Source organism: Amaranthus tricolor, chromosome 5 (assembly GCF_026212465.1).
Source record: "Amaranthus tricolor cultivar Red isolate AtriRed21 chromosome 5, ASM2621246v1, whole genome shotgun sequence".
Lineage (NCBI taxonomy): Eukaryota > Viridiplantae > Streptophyta > Magnoliopsida > Caryophyllales > Amaranthaceae > Amaranthus > Amaranthus tricolor.
Genome location: NC_080051.1, coordinates 11,426,849 through 11,444,586, shown reverse-complemented (window position 1 = coordinate 11,444,586; position 17,738 = coordinate 11,426,849). Strand labels below are relative to the sequence as shown.

General features: G+C 33.9%; 1 protein-coding gene across 1 annotated transcript; it reads left to right on the top strand.

The window, feature by feature from the left end:
- The first annotated feature begins 192 nt into the window (after positions 1 to 192).
- On the top strand, positions 193 to 17,415 carry LOC130813292 (abscisic-aldehyde oxidase-like). Its single transcript, XM_057679098.1, has 10 exons — positions 193 to 394; positions 11,902 to 13,551; positions 14,070 to 14,326; positions 14,442 to 14,651; positions 14,739 to 14,957; positions 15,040 to 16,005; positions 16,181 to 16,276; positions 16,394 to 16,492; positions 16,632 to 16,821; positions 16,909 to 17,415. Exons 1-10 carry the CDS (start codon positions 232 to 234, stop codon positions 17,148 to 17,150), a joined length of 4,092 nt encoding a protein of 1,363 aa, XP_057535081.1. The 5' UTR covers positions 193 to 231; the 3' UTR covers positions 17,151 to 17,415.
- Positions 17,416 to 17,738: the final 323 nt, after the last annotated feature.

The window sequence follows — 17,738 nt, the reverse complement described above, 5'->3', positions numbered from 1 at the left end:
AAAATATTAATTGAGTTGCTTGTATGGACTCGTCTCACGGTGAGACGTTCTCTGATTATTATTTTAGTTTAAAAGCCAAGTAAAAAGTCTTACGTATTAAATTGTAATTGTGATTTGTAGAGACCCTAAGAGAGAACAAAGTCAAGGTTTACACCTATTTTATCTTAGTGGGGTTGGTTTGCTAAGGGCCAAGTCCGATTCCCTTTATAAGTGGGAGTAAACAACAAAGAAATGGCTGCTAAAACAATGGAGAAAATAGTGGGAAGTGTGTATTTGGTGTTTGCTGTTAATGGAGTACGATTTGAGATTCCTGCTATTCATCCATCTACTACTTTACTCCAGTTTTTACGTACCAACACTCCTTTCAAAAGTGTCAAACTTGGATGTGGAGAAGGTTAGCTCGCCTCATCATTTTTCTTTTCATTCTTCGTTCAATTTATTTATTTGATCATAATTAAACCATTTCAATAATTGATTTATGTTTTATGTTTTACTGCTTTCATCTTGATCTTATGAACTATTCCTAAAAACTTGAGTTTTTCACCACTATCTCTAACAGAGTATGATAAATTATAAAAAATAATATGATCGATCATTGTCCATTTGCACAAAATAATACCTCTACTATATGTTTTTTTACTCAAAAATATGTGTATTATAATGCGATTATAAAATATTGAATTATTATAAGAAAATAATTTTTGTTTGATATATTTTGACTTAATTAGTATTAGGAATTATTAATTTAAAGTGAATAGATTAGGAATTGTTCTTAGTTGGTAAAAGGATTTTTTGTGTCATGTACTGTTTAATTTCAGTATAAATTTTACTTTTGATTGAAGAGTAATATATTGACAATTATAAATGAATATCATGTGACTTCCAAGTGAATAGGACGAGGTGGAGTTGTTACATTTAGGAATCAACTAGTGTGTATAATTTCAAAAAGGCATTTAGAAATACATTTATAAATGAAGACTAATATACTTGTGCTTTTTGCTGGCAAAGGATTTTTTTAATTTCATAAAAGCATTTGTGATGACTATTAAACCTTTTAAATAAGGCAAAGCTTCACTGAGGCCATGAACATAATAATAGAAATATATTTAACACAGAAATTACAAAATAAATTAAAATATGATATAAATATATCGTCAATAATACAACTCTTTAACTTTTACTCTACAATAATATCAACTATTAAATAACAATGAATAATACCAACTAATAAGAGTGTTTTCCCATCACATACAAGATGACCTAAAACTTGTTAAAGAGGTTAAGTTATATCAAAAGAAAAAAAAAATACTCCCTCCTATTCATAGAGAATGGAACATTTTGATTTTACACCAAAACCAAAGAGGGGTGGGGAATTACTTAAAAGTGAGTGGAAAACTCTCTTTTTTCATAAAAGACATTGATATTTATGTGTTATTGTATTGTTGTAGTAAGGGTAAAAGATAAAAAAATGACAAAAATAGAAATGAGACATTTTCAGTGAATTGATCCAATAAAAAAATGTTTCATTGTCTATGACTAGGAGGGACTAATAGAAGGAAAATTGTCTGTGATGTAAATCCCTTTCTTCACTATGGTTTTTTATGGGTGAAAGATTGAAATAAATGAGATTATTTAGCAATTTAATTCCAAGTATAAGATTGGGTTAAACTTATGTCCCAAAATAAGCTTCCGTACATCCAAGCCTAGACTCGGGTAAGTCGCTGTTAGTAACAGCGAAAGTGAGAAAAAAAAAATTAAAAGCCCAAAGTCGCTGTTAGTAACAGCGACTTAAAAAAAAATAAAAAATTAAAAGCCCAAAGTCGCTGTTACTAACAGCGACTAAAAAAAAAATTTTTTTTTTTTTTTAATTTAAGTATCTATCACCTTGACCACCCATCTGTTTTTTGGCAATGGTTTTTTCTTAAAATTTTCATGTTAACTTTTTCAAGATACCCAAATCTTCGAAACCATCACATTGTTAGGAAGCCGCTAAGCTGTTATCAGTTGCATTTATTAAAAGCTTGGCACTTCGATCTTATATACATCTTCTAAGTTCATTGGGGTTAACTGGAACGTGCTTATAGCGTACAAACTTACTGATTGTGACAATAGGAATTTCAATTGTACACAGGCCTTGGTATCTTGAGTGTAAACTTAGGTTTATATAATCATTATATTTATCCTCAGCTGTGACCAAATTAATCTGATGCTTCATTGATTTCAGTCTCTAGCATGATCTGAGACTAGCTGTTGGGAACTTCCACTCATAAGTTATCATAACTAACTCGTGAATAGTTAATTTTACCAAACATCTCTCGAAAAAGTTGTATTTAGTTATATCAAAAGCCAACAAAAGTAACTAAAACTTTCAACTAGTAAAACAAACCAATTCAAAAAACAAACAACTAACAACCAATTGTCAAACGCCCCTATGTTTCTCGAAAAACATTGAGCTAGTCATACAATCAAACTAGAAAAATAATCGAATAGAAAAACTAGTTATATAGTGCCTTGAAGCTAAAAAAAATGATATGTTAAGGTTACTACTAACAGGGACTTAAAAAAAAAAAAATTTTTTTTTTTATTTAGTCGCTGTTATTAACAGCGACTTTGGGCTTTTAATTTTTTATTTTTTTTTAAGTCGCTGTTACTAACAGCGACTTTGGGCTTTTAATTTTTTTTTTTTTTTTCACTTTCGTTGTTACTAACAGCGACTTACCCGAGGCTAGGCTTGAATGTACGGAAGCTTATTTTGGGACATAAGTTTAACCCAATCTTATACTTGGAATTAAATTGCTAAATAATCTCATTTATTTCAATCTTTCTTTATGGGTTGTGTGATTTACATTTGAAAAGATTACCCAAAATCCATAAGTCCAAAATCAATTGTGGAATGACATGAGTTGAAAATTTCACTCCAAAACAATCTTACAACCTTGGAGCAAAATATCAGTGTCATTTGCCTTCAGAATGTGACGCCATTTGCATATATTGTATTAAGGAATCAAAATATCATTTGCTAATTGAAGGATTTCAAACCATTGAAGAAAAACTAGCAAGAAATTCAGAGATTGAATACAATTTGTTGAATGAGAAGGAGATGAGTTTATCCTTTTATTTACCATGGTTTGTGGTTGGGTTTTAAAAGACTTATGTGAATTATAGGTTATAGGTGATTAACAGGATTATTGATTTTGGTAATTTTTTTAATTGTAAATCCCTAATTTAAATCTAATTTGTTCAATTATATTGGGTGAAAAAGGAGTCCAAAGAGGAAATGTCATTCTATAATCTATCTATGATCTATAATCTATTTATAAAAACTACTAATGAAGAAACAAAACTGACACGTGTCAGACTCTTAACGAAAATTTTTCTGACGTGGCAGGTGAATTTGCAGTGAAAATTATCTTCTAATATAGTACAATTTAATATGCATAAGAAGATTTGATAAGCAGTATTATTTTCAAAGTATTTACCTTTAAAATGCTAATTATAAATAACCTTCTTTATAATCTTTAAAGTAAATAATCATTAAAATAAATATGTAAATTAAAATTTTTTTTTTCAATTTCCGTCTATCTAGTATAATAATACAATAAATAATAAAATCAAATTCTAACTTCTTCATCTTAAGGGAATCCAACTTCTGAGATTCTATCTTAACAGCATTTATACCATCTTCACCATACCATCCAAGTTAAAATTAATGACATATTTGTGAAATGGGGTATTAATGAGACCTTCTATGTTGAATATAATAGTTGTATCAAGGGGGTAGTGTTTGGCCAATAAAACCAAATGGTATTCCTTTGGCTTTGACATTCTGTTGTCCCACACAGGGAGGAGTTCTGTTTGTTCATCGGAGAGAGGGCTCGGGGCACGGAGCTTGTTGGCTGGGTTCATCCGGGAGGAGATGTCGTCGTTAACGGTGTCAAGGTTTAATTGGTATAGAAGGGTAGGTGGGTACGGTGGTGGCGGGTTTTGACGTTGAGAGTGGATGTTTGGTAGCGGCCTAGCCGGGTTAGGAAAAGGGGGTGGGGGAAGGGTGAGAGGACCGCACAAGGGTGGTGGAATCTCCGATGTAAATGGGACAATAAAGGGTTTTTTTAATTTTAATTTTCCTGTTTTTATTGGACAAAATGACTTACTATTGTAGGTTGACAAGTTAGAGATTTACAAGAAAATACACCTTTTAATTCGTGTTATTGATGGTTAGTTAATAGTTTGTTTTATTATAGGAAAAATGATAAAAGGTTGTATTTTTAAAGATAATTTTTCTTATGAAAATAATACCTTATCTATTTCACCTTCATATTCTTATTTGCATGTTACCAGTCATTCAATCATTAATATCTCTTATCGTGTATAATAATAAAATATAAAAAGTTAATATTAATTAAATTTACATTAATACAAATTAAATAAAATTTTATTTGATTAGGTTTATACTTATAAGTTAAAAATAAAATACAAATGAAAAATATTTGATCGATGAATAATATAAAAAAAAATTTAAAAGTTCTTGGTAAAATAGAGGAGATATAATGTATTGTAATGAGTTATTTAGTGATAGAATTTCAAATTTAATATAATGTTAGATAATAGGAAAATTTACCTCGAATAATTCAACCTATTATTGATTTTCCTACAATAATTCTAACTTTTGATTAATCATGAATAATTCCAACTTTACGGTCAGTTATCCAAGAATATTGTTGCCCTAATAGTGACCAATTTTACAGGTTAATTGCAACATAAAAAATAAAAATAAACATCAAAAATATTAAAAATTTAAAGTTAAAATCAAAAATTAATTTACTTGATTCATTTTTTTATTTTTTTATAATATAATTTTTTAATTATTGTTTTTTTTTATTTTTGCAAAATGACATGTTGTACAGGTTACAGGTAAAAGGTTACCTTGGTACATTATTTGCAAACATCCCTTATAATTGAGATTATTCGTATTTTATCAAAATTTGGGATTATTGTAGAGAAATAAATAAAAACTTGTATTATTTTAAGTAATTTTTACTAGATAAATACTCAAAATTTAAAATATTTATTGTTTGAAATTAATTTACATCTTCATTAACAATGGTCGTCATTGACATATTTGTCAACAAGATCTTAAAATATACATTTAAAACTGGACAGCAATTTTACATATTTCAACACTGACTTAAAATTCGCGATTTCAATATAATTTAGAAAAAAATTATAAGATGACTACTAAATTGGCTTCATACAAAATCTTAAGACTTGGGAGTGGGGAGGTGATGAAGGGAAAGATCAAAAGCTAATATGAAGTGGCGGTCAAAAAGGCATCTTATTATGGGTTTTTGAAATAACAAGGTTGGTGAGTACATGTACTCTCATTCAATTATTTCCCATTTTCTATATTATATCATCCTAATAAATTTTATTTAAATATGATAATAGTACTTTTATTCTATAAATTTTATTTAAATATGATAATAGTACTTTTATTCCATAAATTTTCTCATTTATTTAAATAGTAGTATTTCATTACTTTCACGTTTACCAAAGTTTTACTATTCGTCTTAAAAACAAATAGGCAAAATGACAAATAAATAGGGGTCATTAGTCCAAAATTTTAAAATACTTTAAGAGCTATCAATAAGTCCTTGTGCACAGCTCTTTGGGATATCTTGACATCTGTGAATTCAGTGTTTTTGAAAGACACGATCTCTATATGAGATGGATAGTCCATCAGTTTTATTATAGTTTTTTTCAATATTCACTTATTACTTGATTTATTTCTGGTAATAATTGATTCTTTTAAGATCAAAATTAATTTTTTATAAAATATAACTAATCATAATTAATCACTTTAAAGTTTGAATTGATTATATTAAAATATGTTGTGACGCTCATTATTTAATCATATTAATAAATAAATTTATGTCATTGGCACTTTGGTTCAAAAGTTACTCCTTGAAATATGTTGCTAAAGTAAACGTAGCTATTATTTCCAATCGAAGGCAATAGATATTAAGAAATAATTCAATTATTAGAAATCAAGACAATACATATAAATTTTATCATTAATACTATTAGAAAGAAGTGATGTGTGAATGAGAACAAAAATAAGTGTGTTTTGGGTCTAAGGCCTCAATATTAATTGGGCCTCATATTCAGTCAACGATAGCCTATGGGATGGTCAAAGTCCACTAGGGGTATTCATCACCGTAACATCTCAGCACAACCGTTGTATCATCCTAACCCTAACCGAGAAAAGGAGAGACAAGACCCTAACCCTAACCGGGGAAGGGAAGAACGTCGCCAAGATCTTAACCAGACAAAGGCACACTTTGTCGTGGATGCTAGGAAGATAATTACCAGTCGAAAGCTTCGTTTTGGGGAGATTGATGCTCATGCCCTTATCAACTCTATGAGAAAAGAAAGAGAACACACTTATCAACAACCCCCACTCCAAAGGGAAGAAGTATCCTATCAAAGCCCACTAAAGCATGATCAAGATAAGTTTGAAGGAAGACCAGAATACGCTCCATTTGTCTTCAAGACCCCCCTGTCTGCTCGAATTTTAGCTACTCCTAATCGAAGTAATGTCAAGATCCCGAACATGGTGTCCTTTGATGGAACCCAAGATCCTCAAGAACACGTAGAATCATATCGGGCTCACATGGAAGTCAATACTCATGTGAAGCTCTTCTTTGTAAGTTTTTTCCTACTACGCTAATCGGATTGGCTCTATCATGGTATATTTCACCACCTTGTGGCAGCGTTTACAGTTTCTCTCAACTTGAGAAAATATTTTTAGATCATTTTGTTGTCTTAAAGAGGCAAAAGAAGTCAAGTATTCACCTCATGTTAGTCATCCAAAGGGAAGGAGAGTTAGTCTCTAGTTACATCAAGAGGTTCCACGATGAAGTCCTGACCATTACAGACATAAGTGAATCTGCAACTATGCTTGCACTCATGAATGGATTGAAAAATCATAAGTTAAAATGGCAGCTCATTGAGAATGGAGTTACCTCCTATGTTGAAGCAATGCAAATTGCTCAAAGGTTTGTTCAAGCCTCAGACATTAGCTCATTTTTTCCCATTTAAGATTAAAAAGACATGTGAAGAAGACTATAACCCTCTAAATATTATTTTTTATCTAACCCACAAAAATTCCAAATATATCAAACTTAATTCCTATCATCATTTTTATTTATTATCACCTCCCAAAAAAAAAACCCAATTACAAAATTAAAAAAATATATTAATTTATTTATCCCTTTATTATAAATTTTTTGGGCTTATTAGCCAACGCAAGTTCCCAAAATTAGCTACGTCCTAATCCCTTGGGGCTCATTAGTTTAAGGATTTACCAATTCCAATAATTTCTCCTTTAATAGTCAGAAAATAAAAAAGTCATTATAAGTCATTGTCAGATTGGAGTCATTTATTTAAATAGTAGTATTTCATTACTTTCACGTTTACCAAAGTTTTACTATTCGTCTTAAAAACAAATAGGCAAAATGACAAATAAATAGGGGTCATTAGTCCAAAATTTTAAAATACTTTAAGAGCTATCAATAAGTCCTTGTGCACAGCTCTTTGGGATATCTTGACATTTGTGAATTCAGTGTTTTTGAAAGACACGATCTCTATATGAGATGGATAGTCCATCAGTTTTATTATAGTTTTTTTCAATATTCACTTATTACTTGATTTATTTCTGGTAATAATTGATTCTTTTAAGATCAAAATTAATTTTTTATAAAATATAACTAATCATAATTAATCAATTTAAAGTTTGAATTGATTATATTAAAATATGTTGTGACGCTCATTATTTAATCATATTAATAAATAAATTTATGTCATTGGCACTTTGGTTCAAAAGTTACTCCTTGAAATATGTTGCTAAAGTAAACGTAGCTATTATTTCCAATCGAAGGCAATAGATATTAAGAAATAATTCAATTATTAGAAATCAAGACAATACATATAAATTTTATCATTAATACTATTAGAAAGAAGTGATGTGTGAATGAGAACAAAAATAAGTGTGTTTTGGGTCTAAGGCCTCAATATTAATTGGGCCTCATATTCAGTCAACGATAGCCTATGGGATGGTCAAAGTCCACTAGGGGTATTCATCACCGTAACATCTCAGCACAACCGTTGTATCATCCTAACCCTAACCGAGAAAAGGAGAGACAAGACCCTAACCCTAACCGGGGAAGGGAAGAACGTTGCCAAGATCTTAACCAGACAAAGGCACACTTTGTCGTGGATGCTAGGAAGATAATTACCAGTCGAAAGCTTCGTTTTGGGGAGATTGATGCTCATGCCCTTATCAACTCTATGAGAAAAGAAAGAGAACACACTTATCAACAACCCCCACTCCAAAGGGAAGAAGTATCCTATCAAAGCCCACTAAAGCATGATCAAGATAAGTTTGAAGGAAGACCAGAATACGCTCCATTTGTCTTCAAGACCCCCCTGTCTGCTCGAATTTTAGCTACTCCTAATCGAAGTAATGTCAAGATCCCGAACATGGTGTCCTTTGATGGAACCCAAGATCCTCAAGAACACGTAGAATCATATCGGGCTCACATGGAAGTCAATACTCATGTGAAGCTCTTCTTTGTAAGTTTTTTCCTACTACGCTAATCGGATTGGCTCTATCATGGTATATTTCACCACCTTGTGGCAGCGTTTACAGTTTCTCTCAACTTGAGAAAATATTTTTAGATCATTTTGTTGTCTTAAAGAGGCAAAAGAAGTCAAGTATTCACCTCATGTTAGTCATCCAAAGGGAAGGAGAGTTAGTCTCTAGTTACATCAAGAGGTTCCACGATGAAGTCCTGACCATTACAGACATAAGTGAATCTGCAACTATGCTTGCACTCATGAATGGATTGAAAAATCATAAGTTAAAATGGCAGCTCATTGAGAATGGAGTTACCTCCTATGTTGAAGCAATGCAAATTGCTCAAAGGTTTGTTCAAGCCTCAGACATTAGCTCATTTTTTCCCATTTAAGATTAAAAAGACATGTGAAGAAGACTATAACCCTCTAAATATTATTTTTTATCTAACCCACAAAAATTCCAAATATATCAAACTTAATTCCTATCATCATTTTTATTTATTATCACCTCCCAAAAAAAAAACCCAATTACAAAATTAAAAAAATATATTAATTTATTTATCCCTTTATTATAAATTTTTTGGGCTTATTAGCCAACGCAAGTTCCCAAAATTAGCTACGTCCTAATCCCTTGGGGCTCATTAGTTTAAGGATTTACCAATTCCAATAATTTCTCCTTTAATAGTCAGAAAATAAAAAAGTCATTATAAGTCATTGTCAGATTGAAGCGCTCCGATAAAACTTCACCGAAAGCCCCTTATTATCAAGGTTCTGCACACAGTCCGTTAATTATCGTTCGACATCAACGCCCTCTGTGCGTGGGGCTAATTTTTTGGGTCCAAGGCCTTAATATTAATTGGGCCTCATATTCAGTCAACAACAGCCCATGGGATGGTCAGAGTCCAAGTTCGGGTTATGTATTGGTCTGTTTCTTCTATTATCAGTTCGACAGCAGATTCAGTTAATTTTATAATCAGTACAAAGCAAATTACTATAAATACTTGCAAAATAACATAACAAAGTAAGCTTTTCTCCCATATTCTCTCTAAATAATTCCATTTTCATATTTCATATTCAACCTCGCTTTGACTTAAGCACCGGAGGGGCTTTCCTGGGTGCCTCCCCCGAGTTTGTAACCTTTGTTCGTTTTGTAGGTTCATTCGAAGATCTTCAATCACATTCAACCTCAAGTAATTGGATTGGGTTACCCTATACTTCGACATGTGGATGTTTCTACTTGGAGTTACAACATAAATTACCATTTCCCACCTAATACAAATCGTAACTAAGTATCACCCGTAACAAAGTGATAGAGTGCATTTTTTATATAAAGAATGTATGAAACTAAATTAATTGGACAAAAATAAAAATTATTGCAAAATTAAAAGAATGAAGGGAATACTCCTTTAATTTGATGTATTTCAGTACAATTAAATAAATTTGTTACCTCTCTTTCTTCTTTGCAACCCTTTCACCAAAGCGGAACTTTCCTCTTCTTCCCTTTGAGCTTCTCTCTAGCTTCTTCAACAATGCTACTACCCCTAGTAGCTCCCTCTAGTTTTTCAACTCTCAATAACAAAGACTTTATCACTAGCCTTTGCTCTACCACCATTGTTAATAAGCTCTCCTTCTCTCTTGAGAACTCCATTAACAATCTCTCCATCTCTTGATTATCCACTGGTTTTCTCTCTCCCAAGGTTTCAACAAACCCTAACGGTTTCAACAAACCATCCAAACACTTCTCAACATCTACGATCTCTCTTCTACCTGCCTCCAAGCCTTCCCTCACTCAATACCCTAAGAAAAAACACCAAGCTCTGATACCAATTGAAAAAGAATAGCTCGAATCCAAAAATGGTAGAATTATGGTTAGAAGATGAGTGAAAAACAGAGCATAAAAAGAGAACAACAAACAAGGAATACAATGTGTTTATGAGGTATCTGATGATACCTCCCTCAAAAGATGATTACTTTCATTACTCTATTCAACAATACATAAATAACTGAGCAAACACACTTGAGAACAAACTCTCAAGATACTGGTTCCATTCAACAATAAATATCACCCATAAACTAACACAATGAAGAAGAAAACTCTTAAGTTTCAAACCCTAGCTTTCTCTCTTGTGTAGCCTCACTCTTTTTCTCTTAATGATGTTCTAAGACTTTTTATATAGTCATAGAACATATTAGAGAACCCTAGGAAAAATGGCTAAAAGCCCACAAACATTTCGGTACAAAACAAAAACTCGCGCTGAAGAGGACTTGCATGTCGCTCGACTCGAGCAAGTATGCTCGACCTGGTCGAGCGGATCTCCAGAGGCTACTAGTCTTCAAGTGGTAAGCAGCTCGACCCTTTGCTCAACCAATCCTGTCTCGCTCGACCGGTCGAGCACTTCAACTAGATGGTTGCTGCTGCGTCGCTTGAGGATTTCTTCACTTGTGCCTTGCCTCCATCATGGTGAGATTTGGTGCTTGGCACAACAAAAACAAATTTTTGCACTATTTATAATTTCATACATCATATTTTACATGTCACGACTAGTATACAGGAAAAAAAATAACCACATTGAATCTTGTTTATTTGTCACGTCGCATATTTTCATACTATGAAACTTTTATAATTTTACTTATGTATAACTTCAGATATAGTGTGCGAAACTTGTCTGGGCGCATGTATCAATTGGGGGATTTCTTAACTGCGCGCATCTCTCTATACGAATCTTTCAGGAAAAAGACAGATTTGTCCGTATCTTTCAGGAAAAAGAAAAAACCCCTACCCGAACCCTGCCTTATGCGGGATATTAGGAGTGTCCTTTACCTTACCTTTACTTTTTTATCTGAAATAAACTACTTGCTTGCTTCTATGAAAAAGTTTAGGCAGCAGCTGCAGCACCATGAGCTGCAAGTCTTTTTGCTTAACAATTGGTGATGCCCTTCAGATTAATGTCTACGCTTACAGGGATTTATTTTGCATACGATTCAATTACTCGCATATTGTTCAAGGAAGAAGAATCACTGATCTGTTATATTGGAATTAAAATTCCATCAAGTTCTTGAAATTATAAATAGACTCCTATTAAATTATACTAGCATATATTCCAATTCTACTGTTCCTTGTGTGATGATTTGTCATTGTTAAATTCAATATATTTCTATAACCTATAATGGTATTTTGGTGTTTAATTTGTTGTTCTTTGTTTGATGATCAATTAGAGTAATAAATAAACTTGTATTTGTGACCATTCCTGAATAAAAATGTTGCAGGTGGTTGTGGGGCTTGTGTTGTGCTGCTATCAAAATATGATCCTGTACATGAAAAAGTCGAGGCTTATACAATTAATTCTTGCCTTACACTTCTTTGTAGTATCCATGGCTGTTCTGTTACCACAAGCGAAGGTATTGGAAATCAAAAACAAGGTTTTCATTCAATCCAACAGAGACTTGCTGGCTTCCATGCCTCTCAATGTGGTTTTTGTACTCCTGGAATGTGTATGTCTCTCTTTTCAGCCCTTATTAATGCTGACAACAGTAATGAATCACAACCCCCTCCTCCTCCTGGCTTCTCTAACCTGAAGCTTTCTGAGGCAGAGAAGGCTATAGCTGGAAACCTCTGTAGATGTACTGGTTATCGCCCTATTGTCGATGCTTGCAAAAGCTTTGCAGCAGATGTCGATATTGAGGATCTTGGATACAATGCCTTTTGGCAAAAGGAGGAGAGTAAGGATATCAAGATGCTGCCTGTTTATGATCCGAGTAGTCAAATGTCGACATTTCCTGATTTTTTAAAGGATGAAATAAAGCGTAATATGCAATTGGAATTGGGAAAATGTTCTTGGTTTACCCCTTTTAGTATAGAGGAACTCCACAACAAGTTGCAGTGGTGTGACTCCAATAATGTTGGTAGTGTGAAATTAGTTGTTAGTAATACAGGCACTGGTTACTATAAGGAATTAGAAGGCAGTGACACATACATAGATCTAAGGTACATTCCTGAGCTTTCTGTTGTTAAAAGGGATTCTAAATGCATCCATATTGGAGCTGCTGTGTCAATATCTAAGGCTATTGTTGCACTGAAAGAGGGAAGTTTTACAGTGTTTACGAAAATTGCTGCCCATTTTGAGAAAATTGCTTCTGGGTCTATTAGAAATTCAGCAAGTATAGGTGGGAATTTAGTTATGGTGCAAAGACATGGGTTTCCTTCCGACATTGCTACTGTTCTCCTAGCTGTTGATTCTAGTGTGGAGGTAGTACGAAGCTCAAAAAGGGAGACCATAAAATTGGAGGAGTTCTTGGTATCGCCTCCTTTAGATTCAAAAAGTGTAATGTTGAGTGTCCAAATTCCGATTTGGGAACCGTCATCGAGATCAAATTGTGAACTTATGTTTGAAACCTATAGAGCAGCACCTCGTCCTCTAGGGAATGCATTGCCTTATCTAAATGCTGCTTTTTTTGCTGAAGTTTCTCCCTGCAAATCTGCTGATGGAAGCTTTATGGTGAACAAGATCCGGCTGGCTTTTGGTGCATATGGAACTAAGCATGCTGTACGGGCTAAAGAAGTTGAGGGATTTTTAGCTGGAAGATATGTCAACCTTGAGGTTCTCTGCAAGACACTGAATTTAGTTCAAGCTACGGTGGTGCCTAGGGACGATATTTTTTCACATGTTTCTTACCGAAAAAGTTTAGCTGAGGCATTTGTTTTTGAGTTTCTGTACTCTTTGGTTGATACTGACTCAAAACTTTCTAGTTTGGATGTGAATGGCTACAATAATTCCCAGTCGGTAACAGGGCGCAGAGTGAAAGAGGACACTAGCCAACCTATGATATTACCTGCTACGCAGGTAATTCTTCCCAGCACGGAGCATCATCCCGTGGGAAAGCCCATTAGCAAAACTGGAGCTGCTCTCCAGGCATCTGGTTTGTTTAAAACTTTACACTTTAACAAGTTATTTTTGCTAAGTGCTGACTGAAAAAGGGATTTTTTTTTTTGGTTCACTCACAAGGACAATTTACATGTTCTTTGCTGTAAATGTTCTTGAACAAATTAGTACGCTAAATAATAGGGTCTAAATATATATTTTTTAAGGAAAAATTCGAAAAACTACCTAATCTATAGCATCTTTTGCAAAAAACTACCTAATTTAATATATTTTGCAAATAAACTACCTTATATCATATGTTTGTTTGCAAAAGACTACCACTTGACGGAAAGCGTCAGCTGACATCAAGTGGGGCGTTGACTTTGCAAAAAATTAAATCAGGTAGTTTTTTTGCAAAATGTGCTATATGATAGGTAGTTTTTTGTAATTTTGCCTTTTTTTTTTTAAATCTTTCTGCGTAGTGAGATATGATCACTGAATAGAATGAAAAATATTGCAGTAGGCAACTTAATGAAGATTTATGAATTGTTTATTGTTTGGATTTACTTTTTTCAGGTGAGGCTATATATGTTGATGATATTCCTTCTCCGAAGGATTGCCTTTATGGAGCATTTGTATACAGCACGAAGCCATTGGCAAGAGTAAATTGTGTGAGATACGAGTCCGAATCATCTCTGGATGGAGTTGCTGCCATTATTTCCTATAAAGATATCCCACATGGAGGAAGCAATATAGGAGCCAGTTTTATTGGGGATGATGTATTATTTGCCGATGAATTCACAAGGTGTCCCGGTCAACGCATTGCACTAGTCGTAAGTCCATCTTTATTGACGAACTTAGGCTCCTTTTTTCTTTCGTTTTATTGACTGTCTTCTGTCCCTGGGTTATGATTTTGAAATTCACTCGGTTACCATTATTTCATTATAGGTTGCAGATACACAGAGGCGTGCAGACACTGCAGCAGCTAAAGTAGTAGTTGACTACGATGTCGAAAATTTAGAGCCACCAATTTTAACTTTCGAAGATGCAGTGGAGAGATGTAGCTTTTTTGACATTCCACCTCACTTTTGCGCCAAACCAGTGGGTGATATAGCCAAGGGCATGGCCGAAGCTGATCAAAAGATTCTTTCTGCTGAGGTAACATTTGATGCTGCCTATTCTTTGTAAGACTTATAACAAACGGAATTTTTATGACTTAGTATTTTCCATTTGTGATTTGTTTAGATCAGACTCCCATCACAGTACTTTTTCTATATGGAGACGCAAACTGCCCTTGCTATTCCAGATGAAGATAACAGCATGGTGGTTTATAGTTCTACTCAATTTCCAGAAATTACACATTCTGTGATTGCTCGTTGCCTTGGAGTTCCTGAAAACAAAATTCGTATCATCACAAGAAGGGTAGGAGGCGGGTTTGGAGGAAAGGCATTAAAATCTATGCCGGTGAGTAGTTTGGTTGTAAAATCTTTTTATTATAAGGACTCTTTCTTTTATGATGTTTATAACTTAGTTTATTGTTGTATAGGTTGCAACAGCATGTGCTCTAGCAGCACGAAAGCTTGGTCGTCCTGTTAGGATGTATCTCAATCGCAAAAGTGATATGATAATGGCCGGGGGAAGACATCCGATGAAAATCACTTACAACGTGGGATTTAAATTAGATGGAAAGGTTACCGCGTTACATCTTGATATTTTGATTGATGCGGGTATGTCAGAAGATCTTAGTCTATATCTATCGTTAACCATAGGATCAACCCTCAAGAAGTATGACTGGGGTGCTTTATCTTTCGACATGAAATTCTGCAAAACAAATAATACAAGTAAGAGTGCAATGCGAGCTCCTGGAGAGTTACAAGGATCATTTATAGCTGAAGCTGTGCTTGAACATGTAGCTTCTACCCTTTCGATGGACGTTGATGTTGTTCGATACAAAAATTTCCACACATACAATACCTTAACTTCATTCTATCCAGATGCTTCCGGAGATCCGGGTGAATATACTTTGCCCTTAATTTGGGATAAACTGGCTTCATCTTCAAGTTATGAACAGAGGAAAGGGTTAATAAAGAAGTATAACGACAATCATAAATGGTGTAAAAGGGGCATTTCCAGGTTACCCGTCATTTATAGTGTCTTACAGACACCAATCCCTGGTAAAGTGAGCATACTTTCAGATGGATCTATTGCTGTTGAAGTCGGAGGGATCGAGATTGGCCAAGGTCTATGGACCAAAGTAAAACAGATGGCTGCATTTGCTCTGAGTTCACTTAACAGTACTGGAAGTGATGAGCTATTTGATAAGATAAAAGTAGTACAAGCAGATACTTTAAGCATGGTACAAGGGGGATTAACTGCTGGAAGCACTACTTCTGAATCTAGCTGTGAAGCTGTTAAGATTTGCTGCAATATATTAGTGGAAAGATTAACCCCTCTCAAGGAGAAATTGCAACAAGAGAAAGGCTCTACTAACTGGGAAAAACTCATTTCTCAGGTGAGTACTTGTTCCAAATCACCATGGTATAGTTAGAGGCAGCAGTAAATGGTGGTAATAGAACCGAGTTTGCGTAATTTTGTACCGAAAGTTCCATGATTATGACTGTGGATTTGTGTTTCTTATGTATGATGAAAAGATATTGGATTCAAATTTCTCATTTGATTTATTGCAGGCTCGCTTGCAATCGGTGAACTTGTCTGCTAGTGCTTATTTTGTACCTGATTCTGGTTCCATGCGGTATCTAAACTACGGAGCTGCTGTTAGTGAGGTAAATTTTGTGACATCCTTGTCAAGTCTTCATTCAAGCAAGCATTATCTCGCATCAAAAGAAATAACGATAAATTGTGTCGCCTCAGAATTGACTGATCCTCTTTTCGTTCCACAGGTAGAGCTGAATCTTCTTACAGGAGAAACTACTATATTGCAATCAGACATCATTTATGACTGTGGACAGAGTCTTAATCCTGCAATTGATCTGGGGCAGGTTGATTATCAGCAGCATTCTTATTGTACTAACATAAGATTATGGTTGCAATAAATGTTAAATTTTTAGTGCAGATTTAGAATTTGTTGTTGAATTATGTACACAAATTAATTCTTATATTGTACAATAATTGTTACAGATCGAAGGGGCATTTGTTCAAGGTATCGGCTTTTTCATGCTGGAAGAGTACCTAACCGATCATGATGGTATGGTGGTTTCGGATAGCACATGGACATATAAGATCCCAACAATTGATACCATACCAAGACAACTTAATGTTGAAGTCATGAACAGCGGATATCATCAGAAGCGCATTCTTTCTTCCAAAGGTTTGTTCATCACTTCCTTTGTCAAAATTCTAGAGAATACTAAAACAGAAAAATTCTTCATTATTCTTTTGCTTGGTTTATTTGCAGCATCTGGGGAGCCTCCATTAGTGCTAGCAGCGTCAGTTCACTGTGCAACACGAGCAGCCATCAAAGATGCCAGAAGGCAACTTGCTTCTTGGGGTGGTTTCGAAGGCCAAAATTATGATCTGTCATTCCAACTAAGTGTCCCGGCTACCATGCCTGTGGTCAAGGAGCTTTGTGGCCTCGACATTGTTGAGAGGTATTTGAACAGCTCAATTGCCAATGGAAGTACAGCTGATAAGCAGTAGCTTGGTATGCGTTTGCATTGTGAATCTGAACCTGTCTAGAATTTTACAAAGTTATGTTAATGCATAAAGTGTAGTTGTGTTACCAATAGAAATAATAATGCAAATAAAGAATACAAATAACTAGTTTTTTGTATTTCCATTGTATGGATGACAATAGGTGGCTTCGTTGATCACTAAATGAACAGAGATTGAAGATTGGTGTGCGGCATTAAGTCACTCCAACAAATTCTATCTTTAATGACATATATTTAGCGACATTTGATCTAAATGCTACTAAATAAAACTCATAGTGGCATTTATAGTGACATTTATTTCTTTGTCACTAATTCCTCAAAAGCAAAGAAGGAAATCATTAAATTCCACCTTTTAGAAAACTATGACCTTACAAAAATCAGAAAATAAACTTTACACTTATTTTTTAGGAAAAATTGTTTCTAAAAAGTCAATGTTTTGGCCATCTGCAAATAAAGGGTCAATGTTTCATTTATTCAATAAAAATACAACCTTTGTCTCATTTTTGCAATCAAAGAGATAGTTTACTGGTAATCGGTTAACATTTATTTCGCATACATATCTGTCTCTGTCATC